A 17,804-nucleotide genomic window follows, 5' to 3' on the forward strand; every position below is an offset into this window, starting at 1 on the left:
TTCGTATCGTTGGTGTTGAGTATTCACTCGTTCATGGAAAGCAGTCCGTATAGCAAGGATAATTGATTTGTGTGTTTCGCTCGCTCATTCGTCGTCAAACGCGCCAAATTGGCTTGCCTAGATTGATGATGGCCCAAATATTAAGCCGTAACAGAATCACTTGTAGATCCCGAGGTACCCGGCAGAAGCATGTCGAGATCAGCCCAAAAGTCAACGTTCATCGCCATATCCAGAAGATCAAAATCTCCACTGATCGCGTCAAACTGATTGGCAACTGCGTTCGTCATTTCTCCCTGAACAGGTAGATTATACAAGAGCGGATCCACGGCTGTTACAGTCGTCGGGCTCGACTGCATCCCAAGCTGGGACATGACAGACTCGATGTTCGTGTGCAGGGTACGGACAATAACAGCGGCTTTGGAAGCAGCATCAAAGCTACGAGCGAAAATGTCGAGAACAGAGACAGCGGTCTTAATGGATGAGCGTACGGCTGGCGCGAGCGGGTGATTGAGATACGCAACAGCAAATCCGACCAACGTCATCGCGGCGCTCCACTGCCACTGGAAAGATTCATGCCAGCCGTTGAGGATTGATGTCTTGGTTAAGACTTGGTGGGTTATGCTTGTGAGCTGCATGGCATGTTGGGCGCACTTGGCTGCCATGGCGGTAGCCGAACTTCCCTGTTGTAGAGCGAAAGACAGGAACGGACGATGGAGGCCGATGCAAAGGTGATGATACTCGAGTTCCAATTGCAAGCGCTGTCGCTGGAGCCACTGCGGTGCAAACTGCTCGATATCGAGAACGGAATCATCAATCGAGTAGGGGCTGCCTTGTTTCCGGCTTGTCTTGAGAGCTCGGGGAATCCGCTTTGTCCACTCTGTGAGGGCTACTGTTCGTGGACCCCAGGCATTCGCGAGATCTTCCATTGTGTTTGGGTCATCATAGACAGAGTTCCCGTCGGCAATGTTGAGCGGGTGCCTGTAGAATGCTTGATTGAGAGCTCTCGCGGTTTGGTATAGCTTCGTGCGCTGCAAGTTGAGGCTGAGCCATGTAGCGTTATCTCCAATGGGAGGAAATGCCGAACCTGACTCCATCGCTGCTTCGAGGGTATCGCTGGGTAGTTCAGGCATGATGTACGAGTCGCGAATGAGGAATGGGCGGCCGACTTTCATACCGACCTTGGAATCAGCCTCAAAAACGGACCACCAGAGTCGACGTCGGAATTCGCGTTCGCGTCGCGACATCGAGGCCGGTGGATCCAAGTGCAGGCCTAGCATGTAGGCTGTCCGGATTGCGAGGGAAATGGTTGTGTCGGCCATGTTGTGAAAGGATCCTCCACAAACGTACAATGCGCAGAGCAAATGACATTGAAGGGTGGAGATGGATGGGCTCTCGACTTCGCAAGCCAAGAGTGTCTGCGCTCTTCGGTAGTACCATCGGCCGGCCATCGTTGCATCGTTGTCTTCGAGGATGTTGCCTTGCTGGCCGCACGGGAGCGCCGACGTGTGATACTGCATGCACATGGCGAGTATGATGTCGACCAATGCGGACGGTTTTCTCGGCGATCCAGCTGGTACATCGACGTAAAGCGATTGGTAATGCGCCTTGAAACTCGCCTCATCGACCACGGCATAGATGCATGTATGGTAGGTCTCCCAATACAGGTTGATGAAGAACCCTTCCTGAACTGGTGTGAGATAAAAGCCTTCCTCGCTGACTCGCGTGAGAGGTGCCAACAGTCGCGAAGAGTCTTGTCTCACGGTCGGCGGACCTAACTGTTCGAGATTGCTGGCAAGGTGAATGAGCATGTGGTCGGCTTGAGCGCTAAGAAATGTGCTGAGTCGATGAATGAAGAAATAAAGTGATGAAGGCCCGAACCAAGCGCTGTGAGGCGAGCGTGCTGGTCGAAGGTACACTCCATCCCAAAATTTTGTCTTCGTGCTCTCCTGGGTCGCTGGTCTTGTGAGGGCTGGTGATCCGCCGGGCGGCGTTGGCTCTTGTTGCTGTGAAGCGGGCGTGCCGCCATTCCGCGCCTGCAAAAGTTGGGCCTCAAGCTCTTTCACCCGCCGCTTCAATTTGTCGATCTCATCTTGCGCTTGAGGAAGAGTTGACACAGTAGGCGAGTTGTTGTTGCTGCACTCGCGATCACGCGTGCGGCAGTTGAGGCATGGCACGCTGGTATCGCATTTTATCCGTTGGAGTCGACATGCATCACAGGCTCTGCCGACTTGTTGTCGCTTCCGTCTCACAAATGCTCGTGTTTGTTGAGCTTCAGTCGCTCGAGGGACTGGTTCAGTCATCAGCAGTAAAAGGGAAGCATAAAAAGCTTCAAAGGCGTCGATATGAGTTCAAAGAGAAAATGGGATCTTCGGAGAGCGGCGCGCTCTCATTTCACTGAGATCGAGTCATGATGAGCGTGAGATGAATTGAAGTCGAGCGTTCTGCTCGCTGCTTATTGCGGGGCGCGTCGTGATTAGCTAACCCGATTGCTGCCACTGAGGTGCTGAGCAGCGCCTGGAACCTGGTAATTATGAGCCTGAGAGCATGGAGATACTCATTTGATGCCGCCATCTTCCGGGTTCTTGAAAAATCAGTAATGAGCTACGAATTTTGAGGCACTACCTTGTAGAAGACACTCCATGTGTCTTGGACCAAGAAAGAATGCTGGTGTTGCTCATTTTTTGGTCATGTCTGCTGTCGGAGCGATAGCCCAGCGCGCTCCGCGCGTTCCTCTAACCTTAGGTGTTGACGTCGTTGATTCAGCGCCAAACGCCAGATCTGGGAAATATTGGTCGGGGCCTGAAAATCTGTTCATCGCTCCCAAACAACCATCTCCTCACCGTCGGACTCAATCCACTTGAGCCTTCTTCTTGGTCATTCAGTTCTGGGACTCTGATTGATGTCCGCCTCAAGCAACGCGGATGCTACGGACATATCCTTGGTGAGCATCACGAAATCTCGAGCGCCATCCGCAATGCTAATCGCAACAGGCCGCCGCTTTTGCGGCACTGAGTGTTGAATTTGTAGTCCACCCATTTGATACTCTCATCACACGCATCCAATCTCCCGAATATGTACCCAAATACAGAAGCCACCAAGGCAAACTCCAACCGACGCTGTTCCGGGGCCTTTATCGCGGCTTGACACCAACCGTCGTCACGACCATCCCGGCCTCTGTCACTTTCTTCACCATCTACGAAACTGCGAAGACTACTCTTCAGCCGAAGGAAGGTCTCAAGCCCGGGAGTCTGTCTCAAACCGCTGTTCATGCCGCCAGTAGCGCGCTGGCTGATATGGTCGCGTGCGCCATCATCAACCCGTCGGAGGTCCTTAAGCAAAATGCGCAAGTCGCCAGATTCTCAGAAGGTGGTGTGCAGCGCAATCCCATGTTGGCCTCGCTCAAGCACTTCGCAAGACATCCTCTGAAGCTGTGGACGGGATATACGGTATTGGTAGCTGGAAATCTGCCACGGACCAGTCTCACGTTCTCCATTTACGAGTATCTCAAAGGCGCCTGGCTACGGCGTTCGAAAAGATCTGAGAGCATCGTGGAACAAGTCAAAGTGAGCGGAATCACTGCCGGCATCGGTGGCTCAATAGCCTCGCTTCTTTTCGTTCCAATCGACGTCGTGAAAACCAGGATGCGCTTGCCGGAAGTCGCTCCTCCCAGCCATCTTTTGCAGCCAGAAGCATTGTTCACGTCTTCACTGAGCCGCGAGAAAGCTAGGAAGCCCGCGGCGAGAGGGCCCATTTCCATTGCCAAGGGCATCTTGATAAGAGATGGGATTTCAGGGTTGTTTAGAGGGGCAACTGTGACTTGCATAGCCGCTGCCGTGGGGAACGGGTTGTTCTTGGGTTGCTACGAAGGACTCAAGTTGCACTATGCCCGTGAAGCCTCAAAGACTGAGCTCATCCAATAACAATGGTCAAATTGACTTGGTAGGAATGGGCGGTGTATCGTACGTGATGCGTGTATTTTTTCCCTTCCGGGACATACATCGGTCATGTTTGTTCCAGATCTTTACAAGCGATGTGTAATATAGCATAAACACAATGCTCCTTCTCCCGCCTGATGTCTAATGCGTGCTGGAATCCCGGATCGCTGTCGACTTATACACGTCTGTTCCATGAAGTTCGATTCTCACCGCGCGAAGGAGACGAGCTCTTTCAAAGCCATGTTTTCAGTGAAGCTGTTCCTGGGATAAAAATAACTTTCCGGCCTGAATTATCCCAAGCGCCACTACCGCCGAAAGTCCATTTCTTGTCGATATCAGCTGTCTTCTATCCAAGATAATGGCGCCTGCACGGATATCCATGAATTTTCTGAAATCAACGCAGGTTCTTGAAGAAGGGTCTACATTAAGTAGCATGGATAAATTACACAAACGAGAGCTCCTCTCATTCTCATCGAGGCGCTGAGGAAGGTTCCATGCTAGTTAGAAGTCGGTCTGCAGCGATGCACAGCTTTGCCCATTTTAGGGAATAGCACGCGTGCAGAAGTGAGAGTGGGGTTGGGAGACGCAACGCATCAAGGGATCTTATATGGCCTAACAGTCCCAGGGCCAGGCTTTTGGTAGCAAGTTGCGGTAGCAAGACCTTTTCCATCTACCAAACGGCCGTAAAAGGTAACAATAGACTATATTCTATCTTTAAGAACTACCAATCTTGCAGAAAACGGAGAACAGGGCTCATAGCAAACCTGGTTAGCGTTGTAAACTGTTAATGACAATATCATCTCCGTCGCAAAGCTCGCACATGACACCAATCATTATTGAGCAAGTCGAACCGGTATCTGCACTACGCGCACCAAGTATTGCCCATAACAAGATAAGTGCCAATTGATCCCCGCAGAATCATTTCCTATTGATACCCTCAACCTCCGGGGCCCTTGGATTTTGGTCAAAACTCTTTGATCTCACCACCATTTACTTCAACGCGAAAGAAAGGACGAAAGAGTATCATTAATCCAATTCTCATGGCCGGAAATCTTTTTGAACTCATCTCTTCTCTCTCACCTGCAACATGGCTGACATGAAGTAAGCTCCAGCAATTATTCTGTAAAATCTCCAACTGACGAAATCAAGAAGAGTCCTACCTGAGCCAGTGATGGAAGGCGTGGATGAACCAAAAGAAGAGAACCATATCTCTACGCAGAATTCCTCGACAGAAAACCGAACCTTCACCGGCAGCAAAGCACTGTTACCAATCAAAAAGCTTGATGCTTTCATCTCGCGCCTAAATCGATTGATGCATACCCGGGAGAGCCATGATGCCCTTATCCTCTTCCTGGCCTACGCAGCACATTTCGTGGCGACGGTACTTGAATCGCCACTCCCTGGCAGGCTTAAGAGTTGGCTTCTTAGATTCAACAAAATTTTAATGAGGATTCTACCGCCAAGACTCAAGTCACTCTTATCAACTTTCAAAGGGTTTCCAACGATAAGCTCGTTGTCCGCCAACAAGCCTCTTATCGCCGAACGATTCAGGGCGTTATCGGATATCCTGGACGACTGGCAGATCATCACCAGATTATGGGGTTTACTGGCGACATGGGCAGAAGCAAAGGAATTTCTAACCAATCTCTCATCCGAAAACGAGATCGAGGCAAAGAAGAGCAACCCACGGAAGTATCTCGTTCTGACAGCCATCCGAGCTACCTATCTTCTTGGACTATTCGGTTACTACGGAACGGAGAACTTAGCGTGGCTTACAAGACGCGGAGTGTTTAAATGGTCAGAGAAGACTGAGTCGAAGCTCATGGTCTGGTCTCTCAAGGCTTGGGGTGTTTATGTCATGTCTGGGATGGCACAACTGCTCTATGACCGATATGAAAGCAAACGTACCGGAGAAGAGCAAGATGAAGAGACAAGGACAGAATGGCGGAGGAATTTTGTTCACCTTTTTCTTTATGGCCCACTGACGGTTCATTGGATACGAGACGGGGGGCTGTTTCCGGAGGCGATTGCTTCTTTCTTGGCGGCTTATACAGAGTTCATAACGGTCAGGGGATTATGGAAAGACTGCTGAGATTTGAAGAGGATGGGCCAGTCTACAGCTGGGTTCAAGGTGCTGCTGTCTTGGGTGATTTAATAAAAGGGGTTTGAGATGACCATTGTCAGAATAGTCATTGGTGACAGCCTATGAGTAGTGAAGCCGATTCTCCTACCTTGTTGATCAGAGGGTGTAGAGCAACGCGCAGCTGTCTACAGTTAGTGTAGTCAGCTAAGACGTTCCCATGCACCTGGTAATCTGCAGCTACCCTGATTAAGGCATTGTCCCAGTCAACTACCCTCGTCAACGCCACATTCACCACCGCTGAGACCACTAGGATTTGGAGAGTCTGGAGATAAGATGTGGCAATCGTTGAAGACGTCGAGGATGTCTTATGCTAAAGCTCGTGAGAAAGCGGCCGAGGATCCTGATGAGCAAGCAACACGTCGTGTGTACGCCACATGCAGGTTGGTTCTGTCTCACTGGAAGACATATGCTTGGCATCCTCCCAACTACATTAGTTCTCCCTTCATAAAATCGGGCTGCGAGAAAACTCCAACGATTGGTCAGAACCATCATGTTAACAGAGAAAAGAGATATCTCATTGCCAGAGCCTCCTCGGTTTAACTGGTTCCAGCGGGCCTCGATGACAAGACAAGATACACATTTCACAGCTTACATATCAGGCTCTAGTATATCACCAATAGGATCCCCTCTGCTTCAACCGCATGCTGCGGTATCCCCCCAACTGATATTCTTATTGGCTCTCCAGGGCACTGGATGTGTTCTCCTGTTTGTGAATCTCACACATGTTTGTAATTTTTCACAACGCCACCAATATTCATTTATGAATGAAGCCCAAAAGAGTGCCTGAAACTGAGGGCCGTCTCAGGTTCCCTCTATCACAGCCTTTGCCTTTCTCCTGATCCTCTCGCGCCCTGACTCAGTTCCAGCTCTCCCCTCAGCCTCTCAACTCCCCTCTTGAGGCTTCTACACACGTGTGCGCTGTGATTTAAAGCCAGCGACAGTAAGAGTCTAACAACATCTTGAGTCATCAACGGTTAGATGGCTGCCGTCTATTAAGCGCTGAATGGCCGTGGCTTGACCGGCTCCCCTCCCGACCCCGCAATCGCAGAGCCACCAGAAGCTTACAATAGAGAAATCCTCAAGCGTCAGAATGTAGGCACTTATGATATTTGTGGCTACTATTCTCTGCCTGGACAGTGTAAGTACTCACAATACTCGATACAATAAGTATGACTAATTATGAGATCAAAGTCTGGATAGCGAACTTTTGCTATTACTCTGACGTGCCGATGACCTGTGCGACCAGCCGTAGTCATATTGGATGTGATGGATACATCAAGACAAGATGCTTTACTGCATTGACTTGCACTTCGGTATCCTCACATGACCTATGCTGGTGCGTTATTGTCAATATGTTTATCGTGCAATCATCCGTTGACGCTTAACCAGCCCTTCGGGATGTGTCACTGCGCTTTCGACTGGTAGTGACTGTGAAGAGTTCACCCTCTATCCGTTGTGTGTAACAAAGGATATGGAGGTGACCATGTACAAAGCTCTGAAGGGCGTCTCGGCTAGTATGGAAACGTCAATGGAGACTACTTCCGAGCCTACAAGTTCAGACAGCGAGTTGACTACAAAGACAGGAACGACAGGAGAGAGCAACGCCCAAGAGACTACCTCACCTGCTGAACTGTCTTCAAACTCTTCTGCCCCCACAGGAGCTATTGTCGGCGGTGTTCTTGGGGGGCTTGCCATACTCGCCTTGATTGGCTTCGGTCTTTGGTTCATACGCCACAAAAAGCGTCAAGCAGGTAATGGATCCCATGTGGTCGCAACAATCGATCAGCCTCCAGTTGCCCCTTATCACCCGCAACAGTCTGCCACCCACGCCCTAGGTGAGGCGAACTATCAGCCTCTGGCGTCAGGCCTTTCGCCCGAGCCAAAGGCATACTCGCCTTCTTCTAACATGCGGCATTCGGCCTTCAATGAAGTCCAACCTTTCCATCATGATAGCACAAGCCCGTTTGGATATCGCTGAGATCGCAAAGAAATGGTAGCTGAAGTGTAGAGCTATTTAGTTTGATTTGGTGGGATCCTGATAAGTGAAGCGTGCACAAGGTTGGCGGAACGCGAACGTGTGAAAGTAGCAATAAGGTCATGACATATGGGCTCAGCGGGTGAATATACGGCAATCCGCATAAAACAGAAGTCATAACAATACGTATCTTTGTCTTAATCATCGTTGGAATTTAATTCAAATCATGAGTATTCTTTTCCATTGAATTACAGGTCACGCTTTAAACATCCGCCAAGACGTTACAAGATGTGGTCATCTGATTGGGTTTGAAAAGTATGATAGGACATTTCACCGCCCCGAACTTCACATGATGATGCAATTGACTTCGAACTTTGACTCCCAGGTCTCAACTATAAGTAGGGGAGTCCACAGTTTACAAGTTATGCGGCGGAGTTTGGTCATCCACAAACTACCAATACTGACAATAAAACCTAGATTATGACATTTAGGCCTTTGCCTCTTTTCCAGTACCTCATATAAGATGAGTCCAATTCATCGGCCAAGATAATTTTGCTCCAAATTAGAGTTATCGAATTCGAAGCTCGGATTTGTCACGACTGGGGACTGTATTAACCACGATGCGTCTGATTCTGATCCTCTATGCTCTACTGGGCGCTGCCCTTGCTCAAAAGGACTCAAAGCAAACTAAAGAATTCTGCGAAACGAGAATGAGCAGAACCGTGGTGTCTGATACAACTAAATATACCCATACCACGAAGGTTAAGTTGACCGCGAGCAAGCCATTTTGCGACAGGACGCGTAGACATCCAACTCAAACGGTCAAACAAGATCCAGTCACTAGTACGGTTCTTACCAGGTCCATCCGTACCGTTTCGGTTACCGCTCCCCAAAAGCTCAAGACGCTCACAGTCACAAAGACGAGTTAGTAAGATGTGGTCGTTATCTACAGATCTGATCGTCTAACCGTCCGCAGTCACCGAAACAGCCGTGACGACTCCCACTTTCCTCAAAACCGACTCGACAGTTTATACCACAACTTCTACCCTTACGTCCACAGTTACAGTTCCAACGGTTTCTGGTTTCATCCCTATCGCCTCGGTATCAGGCTTTGTTTCCCGAAAGCGAAGCCAGTCCAACCGAAGCTTGCTCAAGAAACATGCCTTGGGAGACATTGCGCGTGTTTCCCCCTTGCGAGTCTTTCCTCGCAAAGCCAAACCCAAGGACAAGCCCAAGGCCGTAAAGGACCCCTGCACCATCCAAATCGAACCCGGTGATAAAAACTTTCCCGTCAAGCCAACTCAATCCCGTCACGTGGTCGCGTGTTATCAATCCGTCCTGATTACAAAAACCGAGCGTTTCTCAAGTTGTATACCGTGGACAAAAACGATCACACTTGATCAAAAAACAATTTTGAAGCAGGACATCACTAGAGGTTGGCTCACGACTACAGTCACCGAAGCTGATACTACAATGACTGCGGACGACACTGCCACGACAACTTCTACACTTACTAAAGCAACTACAACGAAAACCTTCACGGAAACTGAAACTGGTACGTCTCGGATTCGTGTTCTTGTGACATAAGCCACTTACTTACCACAATCACCATCTAGTGACTCGAACAGATATTGCTCCAGCCGAAAGTTCTTGGGCTGCTTGCAACGCTGAAAATCTCATCAATGCTGCGAATGGCGGCCATGGGATTAACGCAGTGAATATTGGAAAGAACGTCTACTACGTTCACCCACTAATCACTCCTTATGAATGTTGTGTTGAGTGCCAGAAGAGGTCAAATTGCATCTTTTCCGTTGCGTATCATCCCCATTGCTACCTTGTCATTGGTACTGCCTGTCTTCCAGGTCATACGTTTGACACGAGCTTTACGACATTAAAGAGATTACTCCCCGAGAATGGAGCCACCTTGAGTAATGGCCCATGTGGCCATATCGTGAACGCTGGAGATATTGGCTGAGCTGTTCATGATATTCGTTACTTTGGGGGGGAGGGGGGATATGGTGCCGTTGGGGGTAGATTTCTTTGGATAACCAGGTCCTGTCTTTGGCTGTCTTCAACATGACTCACAAACAGGGCCTCACGAGTGCCTCAAATGGTCGGAATGTCGGGATATCAGGAGATCTGTAGCAATGAATATTATCAGCATATCTCTTCCGTGTTGAATTCTTCGCCGGCGGCCAAATCCAAGCGTGATCTCTCCTAAAATACTAATATCCATAAAAATTCATTATCATCAATTTCACGGGACTTCGGCACGTAGTCCCCACCAGCCGGCTACTAACCGGCCGTAACCTCTCTATTCGCCTCCGTAGAACTAAACCATACTTGGAAAGACCAGGCGACATCTACCGAGTCATCGAGTAAGAGTCTGAGACTCGATAACAAGGGCGGTTCTAAAATGAGAGTGAACCACGTCCTCGGCTCACACAAGGTTCGCCTAATCTTCGCGCGCGCCCCAGGTTCCCCAGAAACCCCGGAAGTTCGAGATAAGACGAGTGGGAAGGGGGGAGATATCACTGAGAAATTACGATTATTGATTGTCATATAGTTTGACTAAAGATTGGAGGTGCCACGCGACAACGGAGGTTGTGCCGCGCCCTATCTTGGTGGTACAGATCGTGACTAGGCCATGGGAGCGCGTTTGTTCTTAAGAATGCGACTGCACCCATGCGACATCGCCTCTTCTCACTTTGGCAACACTCTTGGATCCAAGCCTTTGTTTCTCCAGACTCTCATTCCTTTCCTGGCCGCAAGTATCGACGGCTTCACTGACAGTAGCGAATGACCACAGAAAGCCCCCAGCAATACACAAACATCCTCCTCAAACAGGAGCACCGGACCTTCATCCTCGCGTCCCGCCTTGATCTTCGAGCCTGAATACCGATAAGATGACCGAGAAACACGATATTCCCGATAATGCGTCCTTGACACCCTCCCAAGCTGCCGGCAAGACATTCGCCACCCATCACCTCCACGGCGGCGAACAGCTTGAGAAGCGATACAGTCCCCTTTCTGTCCTCGCTTTTGCCTTTACCACCACCAATTCTTGGATGGCCTTTGCTTCAGGCATTGCAATCCCGCTTGCTTGTGGTGGAGGACCCTCGATCATCTATGGCTTGATCGCTGGCGGCATCATCATGGCTACCATCAACATTGGCTTCGCTGAATTGGCCTCGGCGTTCCCATCGGCTGGTGGACAGTATCATATTGTCTTCATGGCCTTTCCCGCGTCTACCCGACGCGTTGCTGCCTTTTATACTGGTTGGATCTCCATTATCTACCTGATGGCCGCGACAGCGTCTTGCAACTTCTTTGCTGCGAGCTCTGTCCTAGACCTTGTCCAACTGTGGCACCCGTCATATAGCATCGAGGCTTGGCATACGTACTTGATGCATATCTTGCTATGCATCATCGCCTTTGCCGCCACCTCGAGGTTCCCTGCTGCCATCGGCCGATTGACTACTACCATCTTCTGGTTGTCATTGGTTGGCTTCATCGCTTCCATGGTCACTCTTCTTGCTGTTAGTGATCATAAGCAGTCGGCTTCTACTGTTTTCAAGGAGTACAAGAACGTCAGTGGATGGGGAGATGGCTGGGCCATGATCACCTCTATCACTGCCTGCTTATGGGCCTACAGTGGTGTTGATGGTCCTACCCACTTGGCAGAAGAAGTGCCGAACCCAAGTAAAAATGTCCCTCGGGCTATCTTCTTGACCATCGGTCTCGGTATCTCCACCGTCATCGCCTGGACTATCGCCCTTATGTTCTCCATCAAAGATGTCGATGCCATCATTGAGTCGACAGTGCCTATTCTCGAGGTCTACAACCAAGCTCTCAACAACAGAGTTGCTACCACCATCTGGTCCGTCTACTACATCGTCATGTTCTACGACATCGTTCTGAACTTATTCATCTTCTCTGGTCGAACCATATGGTCCTTCTCCAGAGACGGAGGCGTCCCTTTCTCAGCATTTCTGTCGCATCTCAACTGGGCCAGTCCTGTCCGAGCTACTGCTGTCATGCTTGCCCTGCAGATCATTATTGGGGTTTTGTATGTTGCTTCAAGCACTGCTTACAACAGCTTCATTGGTCTTACACTCTTTGCACTCAACATTACCGTCACTCTCCCCCAGGCCGCGCTACTTGTTCGTGGGCGTAGCTGCCTTCCTGAGAGGTCCTTCTCACTTGGTAAAGCGGGATATGCCGTAAACACTGCGGCTACACTATTCGTTGCATTGTTCTCTGTCAGCTTTTGCTTTCCTGCCTTCATGCCTGTTACGGCATCTTCAATGAACTACCTTATCGTGGTTATGGCAGTTGGCCTGGTAGTCACCACTGCCCTCTGGTTCGGTGGTCTCCGAAAGACGTTCACTGGCCCTCAGATCAGTCTGGATGGCGAGGATCAGTAGAAGAAATATGACCAACTTTGATGGAAGTGGACTTGATCTCCATGCGGCATGTTATTTCTAGCTAGCTGTACTTAGTCTATGGGATTGTTTAAGTTAACCGCTTTTGATCCCCAAGCCATTTCAGATGAAGTAACCCACCATCAATGATTCAATGATTCAAGATCATAATAATTTGTAGTGAATAAACAACACTTCTACCTTACCGACATATTCATCAATCCTACACGAATAGAATCATTTGGTTCACCATGTACTGAGTTGCATAAAGCGACCTGCATAGTCTCTACGAACCACAAACACAAATTCTCAACTCTCCCTGACTCCACATTCCGCCTTCTGACTCTACAACTTCATGACATACTTTCCCTCCAACTGCACTCATGTTAGCTACTGATGATTTATTTCATGACTCTGGACTTACCTGTCCTTTGGACATCTGCTCCATCAGACCCTCAATATCCTCGAGATTGGCCCACTTGATCTTGGGGATAACGAGTCTTCGCTTGACAAATTGCAAAGCCTCAAGGATATCAGCCCTCGTCCCCACTGCCGATCCTTTCACAGTCCAGCCATTGTCAATGAACCAGAGCGGGTGGAAGTTAATTTTGACATCTTCTGGAAGAATCGACACGCACATCAATGTGCCGAATGGTCCCAGCATGTCAAAAGCTTTCTGATACGCAGCAGCAGCAGTAGCGGTGACGACGACAGCCTTGGCTCCTTGGCCATCGGTTAGATCCTTGACTTGCTTTCCTGCATCTACTCCAGACAAAGCGTCTACATAATGCTCGGCTCCCTGAGATTTGCAGTATTCCTCTTTTCCAGGACCTGCGTCAACAGCAATGACTCGATAGCCCATGGCGTGACCATATGCAACGCCCAGAGCTCCTACACCGCCACCTGCGCCGGAAATAACAACCCATTGTCCTGGTGTGAGGTTGCAATTCTTGATAGCCTTGTAAGCTGTAACTCCTCCACAAAGAATGGGCGCGATCTCCTCATCGGGGATGTCATCGAAGGCTGGTGGAATACGAGCCAGGTATCGCAATGGCACAAGCGTATACTCTGCAAAGGTACCATCATATGCTTTTGCAGAATGCAATGCTTCGACACATCGCGTCTCGCCCTCGTTGGCGATGTCAATGCACATGTTGCAGGATCCGCAAATATCTCTGATCCATGCTATTCCGACTCTCTGGCCAACCTCAACGCTGGGATCCATGTGGGCAATATTGGAACCAAGCTCTGCTACTTTGCCAACGCCCTCATGGCCAAGAATCTTTCCCACGGGTCCCATATGGCCCAAAGCCATACCTAGATCAGAGCCGCATAGACTGGTGAGTGAAAGGCGAATGAGGACTTCATTAGGACCAGGGACAGGCCTTGGGAGCTGTTTGATCTCAAACGTGGGTTTGGCATGGTGCTCCTGTGATGACTATTGGAATTAGTACTTGAGGCCAGACATAAAACCTGGAGCGACCTACGGTAAGAACAGCAACTTTGTAAGTGTCCGACGTCATTTTGGTGATGTTCAAAGAGCAAATGAGTAAGGCTACGATTAGCTTTCTTTGATGCGGAGGCCCCAGATCTTAAGGGAGAGCATAAAGTGAGTGTCTCAGGCAGCATTATCCAGACTTGGTAAATCACCCCGCGTCTCCGATATCGAAGAATCACAAGAAATTGTTAATCACGTTCTTCTACATCCGGCAAATCTCGCTTTGGCCGGCGGCCACGTCGGGGCCGCGTCGTTTCAACATTCCCAACTCGGCAAAGTGTGCGGAGACGACGTCCCGGGATATCGCCATGGCAGTTGTGGGGTAAACCGCTTCCTACGCAACGTTATTGAGCGGAAGTACAGCGCAGATTACAGACGCTCTTGATTGGAGCATGTCCGATGTCACGGAGCTCAGTTGGACATTGCATTGAAAAGTACCTGGACTTTAATCTATTACCCCACATTACTACTTCACCGTCCCACATGGGGCATCAAGATGGAGACTGTTGAGCGCGTAGGGTGAATTGAGGACCACTAATGATCGAAATTTGTATAACTGTGATTCTATTTGCATGCTCAAACATAAATTCCTTTACTAAAGCTCAAAGCATATAGTGAAAAATAACAAACTCTAAGAAGACATCTCATGAGAAGTAGGCACAAAACCCTACATAGCAACCAGAAGCGGCTGGGTGCCTGAGCTGCCCGTGGGACGGATGATGGATGTCATACAGACTCCGCAGTCGCGGAGACCTGCTTGTTGGCAGTTTCGGTGTCGAGCACAGCACCCTGATTTTCTTTAGGCACTTTAAAACCAAGATGCTTGAGATAGCTGCCTGGAAAGAAGACATTGTAGAGGAAGACGACGAGCAAGATAGGAAGAGTGTCAAAAACATATAAACTGCGGTATACATGTTAGTTTTGTTCGAGAATGTAGGACAAGTTCTACTTACTACCACTCCTTCTGGTGGGTAGTACCATCCTTGCCACCAGCGAAGTCGATCTCACGGTAGATCGAACGGACCTATTCTTTATAAGTGACTGATCCAGAGATAGGCAGACATGTTAACTTACAAGAATGAGAAGGCATGAGACATTGACCACAATGAGCAGGGTTTGCCACTTCTTCACAATACCATGCCTCTCCTGATTGTCCTTGGCAAAGTCGGGGCTCAGTCGTCTCGCAGCGAAGTGAAATCGGATGGCAGAAACAGTGAAAAGACCGAAGCCAGCAATTTGAGTGCTCACACCGACAAGACCAAGTGTTTTGCCAAGATTGAGCTTGCTCTTTGCGTCAGGATCGGTAGGGTCGGTGCCAGCGATGAGAACTGCAGCGACAAGTTGTAGGAGGAGCGAGATGATATCGAAACCAACAAAGAGAAGAGTGATAAAGCGAGCTGTATTGCCAAGTATCAGTATATCTCTCACTTTCTCGGCGGCGAAAACTTACCAGGGACCCAGAGAAATCGAAGGGTTCTCGACTCCGGAGGGACAACCCAGAAGACGATTCTGGCGAAGATAACATAGATGACACCGGCCATCAACACTGGGGGTAAGATCACAAGTGTGAATTGAAGCACGTAAGGTCCCTTCTCTGTCGGCTTGGTAGCAGACACAACTCGAGCTGCGTACCCGATCACCTCCACTGGATCCATGGTTAACTGACAGGTCTCGCACTTGTCGCATGATTGACTTACTCGCAATAGCAAGCAGCATAAAGAGCCATACCCAGGCTTTCTTCCGAATGATTTGCCAGACCGTGATGCAAAAGCTAACTCCATAAAGACCTGCGACAACTCCTGCCAAGGGCTCGGAAGGATTGTAGAGATAGTAAGACTTGGGTGCGTCCATGATGATAGATTATTCGAAAAGATGTTGGTAGCTGAGAAACTGAGATTGAATTGTGTGAATTGTCTTAAACAGCATCTGTATCCAGACCTTATATAAATCCAAGTTCCTCAAACACTACCACGGCAAACGCCGTGATGGCTTCGAATCAAGCTCTAGCCGATAAGCCACATCTGCAGAACTGGAATTTTAGCACCATAGCAATGCCTCGCAAACGCGTCAAAACTAGCAACGAATAAGCCACGCTGAATCTGCGTTCGTGCGTCCAACGCCATGGCTACTCGCTAGCACCCAATCAGGAGCTCAGCGACAGGACACCAACGAAGCCAGTCATATGTGGCGCTTTCTTTAGAGACAGACGTCACTGGTCGGTTGTTACGTGGTATGCAACCACATCGAATCACAGTCTCTTTTAGGTGAGACCATTCGAGCTTAAAATTGTAACGTCTCGAATCGCTATGGAGGCTTGGCTTAGGGCCCTATTGTTGGGAGATTAGGGCTGTGAAGCTTGATAGCCACGTTGCTTTCCCTCGAATGGGATTCTTGAAATGATTTTAACTCTAAGCGAGGTCTGGAGTGGCTGAAGCAGCTGAAAGTTCGTCATGATAGACCTTCGAGATCAAAAGAATCGAAGCACTTGTAGCATCAAGGGTTGTTAGATGACGCAGCCCTTTACGAGCTCCAACTAAGATATTGTCGATAGACAGACACAAGCAGAAAAGCAATATTCAGATCATTCCAGGATCTAGGTTCTCTCTGTTTCATGTATCTCTGTGAGGGGCAGCCGATAAGGCTACTGCGCAATGACGCTGGAAGCTAGGTTCTAGACGCAAGCCAGAGGCGTTAAACTTTTTAGAGACAGCTCTTATGCACGACAAGCACTGCTAATAGTGATACCGGATTACCGTTAAACGATCTTCACTTGGCTGGGCTGAGCCATTGGGCCGGATGTTGGTGGTACTGAGACAAGTGGAAACGAGAACTTGCTACTACAGACTCTGATGAAACGCTTTGCTTCTAACCGTTGACGAGTGAAAGTTCTTCCATACCATGTTCGTGGTCAATATCCCAGATCTCTGGACTCAGGTCGCTAGGCTTACGAGTGTATCTCGCTCCAAAAGTCTCCTTAAACCCTGCCCGGTATCACGAAGATACATCTTGAAGAGGTGCCTCTTCATGCCTGCGTCGTCGCCTTTGAACTCCCCGCGAGCATAGAACACTGCCATGTCGTTGATGAAGATTATATCACCTCAAGAAATCGCCCATGGCATGGTGTTTTTGTGAGATGAATTGCACAGCGTACAGGGCTCTCTTAGCTTAGTGCTGGTAGCTCTAAGTTTCGCTTACGCTGCCAGCAGAGGATAGGATAGCGAGAGTATCGAAACTTCGGGAGAGGGTAGATATGAGCACTGATACCGCATGCAGAAGAACGTTCTGTCTGGCCAAATATTTTGACGGGACAAGGCCAGTGAGCATCTGGAAGATATTTCCGTTATAAATTTTATCTGAGAGATGCCTCAAACGTTGCGAGAGATCAATGGGGAGTGAAAACGTCGCGGTGGATATCCGTGCAAGGATCATGAGAACTCTCTGCGCTATATTCAGCCTAGATCAGTTGCACAGTAATGAAGACCTTGCATGATTGAAACTAACCTTAGAAGGTTTTCACGGTATTATGAATGGCAGGAATGTCCTCGTCAGAGGCCTTCACGTTCTGACAATCATGTTGATGATCTGTTGTGTTGTTTTACTGCCAGAGACTTCGAAGCGAGGCGGGAACAGTGACGATCTCTCCATCCCCTCCACGAACTTCTGCCTCAGGGGTTCTGTCAGATGCTCAGCGTTCAGTCCCGCGATCTAGGGACAGGCGCCTCGTGATGACAGCTCCATCCAGAATGCCATTGGTTCTCTTGATCGCTGAGACCAACATTTGTTGTATCGTCCAAGGCATGGATATTCCTGTAGTGCTTCATACAGCTTC

At 49.2% G+C, this 17,804-nt stretch overlaps 7 protein-coding genes across 7 annotated transcripts; 4 read left to right on the forward strand and 3 right to left on the reverse strand.

Annotated features, from left to right (window-relative positions):
- Positions 1-140: 140 nt before the first annotated feature.
- Positions 141-2,300, reverse strand: FTJAE_8515 (transcription activator acu-15; the record flags this gene model as incomplete). The annotated part of the gene is made up of 1 exon (XM_037355340.1): positions 141-2,300. One exon carries the CDS (start codon positions 2,298-2,300, stop codon positions 141-143), a length of 2,160 nt encoding a protein of 719 aa, XP_037204405.1.
- Positions 2,301-2,687: 387 nt separating this feature from the next.
- On the forward strand, positions 2,688-3,920 carry FTJAE_8516 (PET8 member of the mitochondrial carrier (MCF) family; the record flags this gene model as incomplete). The annotated part of the gene is made up of 2 exons (XM_037355341.1): positions 2,688-2,726; positions 2,991-3,920. The coding sequence occupies 2 exons, from the start codon at positions 2,688-2,690 to the stop codon at positions 3,918-3,920; spliced, it is 969 nt and encodes a 322-aa protein (XP_037204406.1).
- Positions 3,921-7,561: 3,641 nt separating this feature from the next.
- Positions 7,562-8,056, forward strand: FTJAE_8517 (uncharacterized protein; the record flags this gene model as incomplete). The annotated part of the gene is made up of 1 exon (XM_037355342.1): positions 7,562-8,056. One exon carries the CDS (start codon positions 7,562-7,564, stop codon positions 8,054-8,056), a length of 495 nt encoding a protein of 164 aa, XP_037204407.1.
- Positions 8,057-8,673: 617 nt separating this feature from the next.
- FTJAE_8518 (uncharacterized protein) lies at positions 8,674-10,028 on the forward strand (the record flags this gene model as incomplete). The annotated part of the gene is made up of 3 exons (XM_037355343.1): positions 8,674-8,977; positions 9,030-9,608; positions 9,670-10,028. The coding sequence occupies 3 exons, from the start codon at positions 8,674-8,676 to the stop codon at positions 10,026-10,028; spliced, it is 1,242 nt and encodes a 413-aa protein (XP_037204408.1).
- Positions 10,029-10,959: 931 nt separating this feature from the next.
- Positions 10,960-12,480, forward strand: FTJAE_8519 (HNM1-choline permease; the record flags this gene model as incomplete). Its single annotated transcript, XM_037355344.1, has 1 exon — positions 10,960-12,480. One exon carries the CDS (start codon positions 10,960-10,962, stop codon positions 12,478-12,480), a length of 1,521 nt encoding a protein of 506 aa, XP_037204409.1.
- A 342-nt stretch (positions 12,481-12,822) lies between these two features.
- FTJAE_8520 (alcohol dehydrogenase I-ADH1) lies at positions 12,823-14,000 on the reverse strand (the record flags this gene model as incomplete). The annotated part of the gene is made up of 3 exons (XM_037355346.1): positions 12,823-12,852; positions 12,902-13,915; positions 13,965-14,000. 3 exons carry the CDS (start codon positions 13,998-14,000, stop codon positions 12,823-12,825), a joined length of 1,080 nt encoding a protein of 359 aa, XP_037204410.1.
- Positions 14,001-14,701: 701 nt separating this feature from the next.
- FTJAE_8521 (rta1 domain protein) lies at positions 14,702-15,826 on the reverse strand (the record flags this gene model as incomplete). The annotated part of the gene is made up of 5 exons (XM_037355347.1): positions 14,702-14,876; positions 14,929-14,999; positions 15,050-15,372; positions 15,426-15,620; positions 15,673-15,826. 5 exons carry the CDS (start codon positions 15,824-15,826, stop codon positions 14,702-14,704), a joined length of 918 nt encoding a protein of 305 aa, XP_037204411.1.
- Positions 15,827-17,804: the final 1,978 nt, after the last annotated feature.

This window comes from Fusarium tjaetaba (assembly GCF_013396195.1).
Source record: "Fusarium tjaetaba strain NRRL 66243 chromosome Unknown NRRL66243_c0000185, whole genome shotgun sequence".
NCBI lineage: Eukaryota > Fungi > Ascomycota > Sordariomycetes > Hypocreales > Nectriaceae > Fusarium > Fusarium tjaetaba.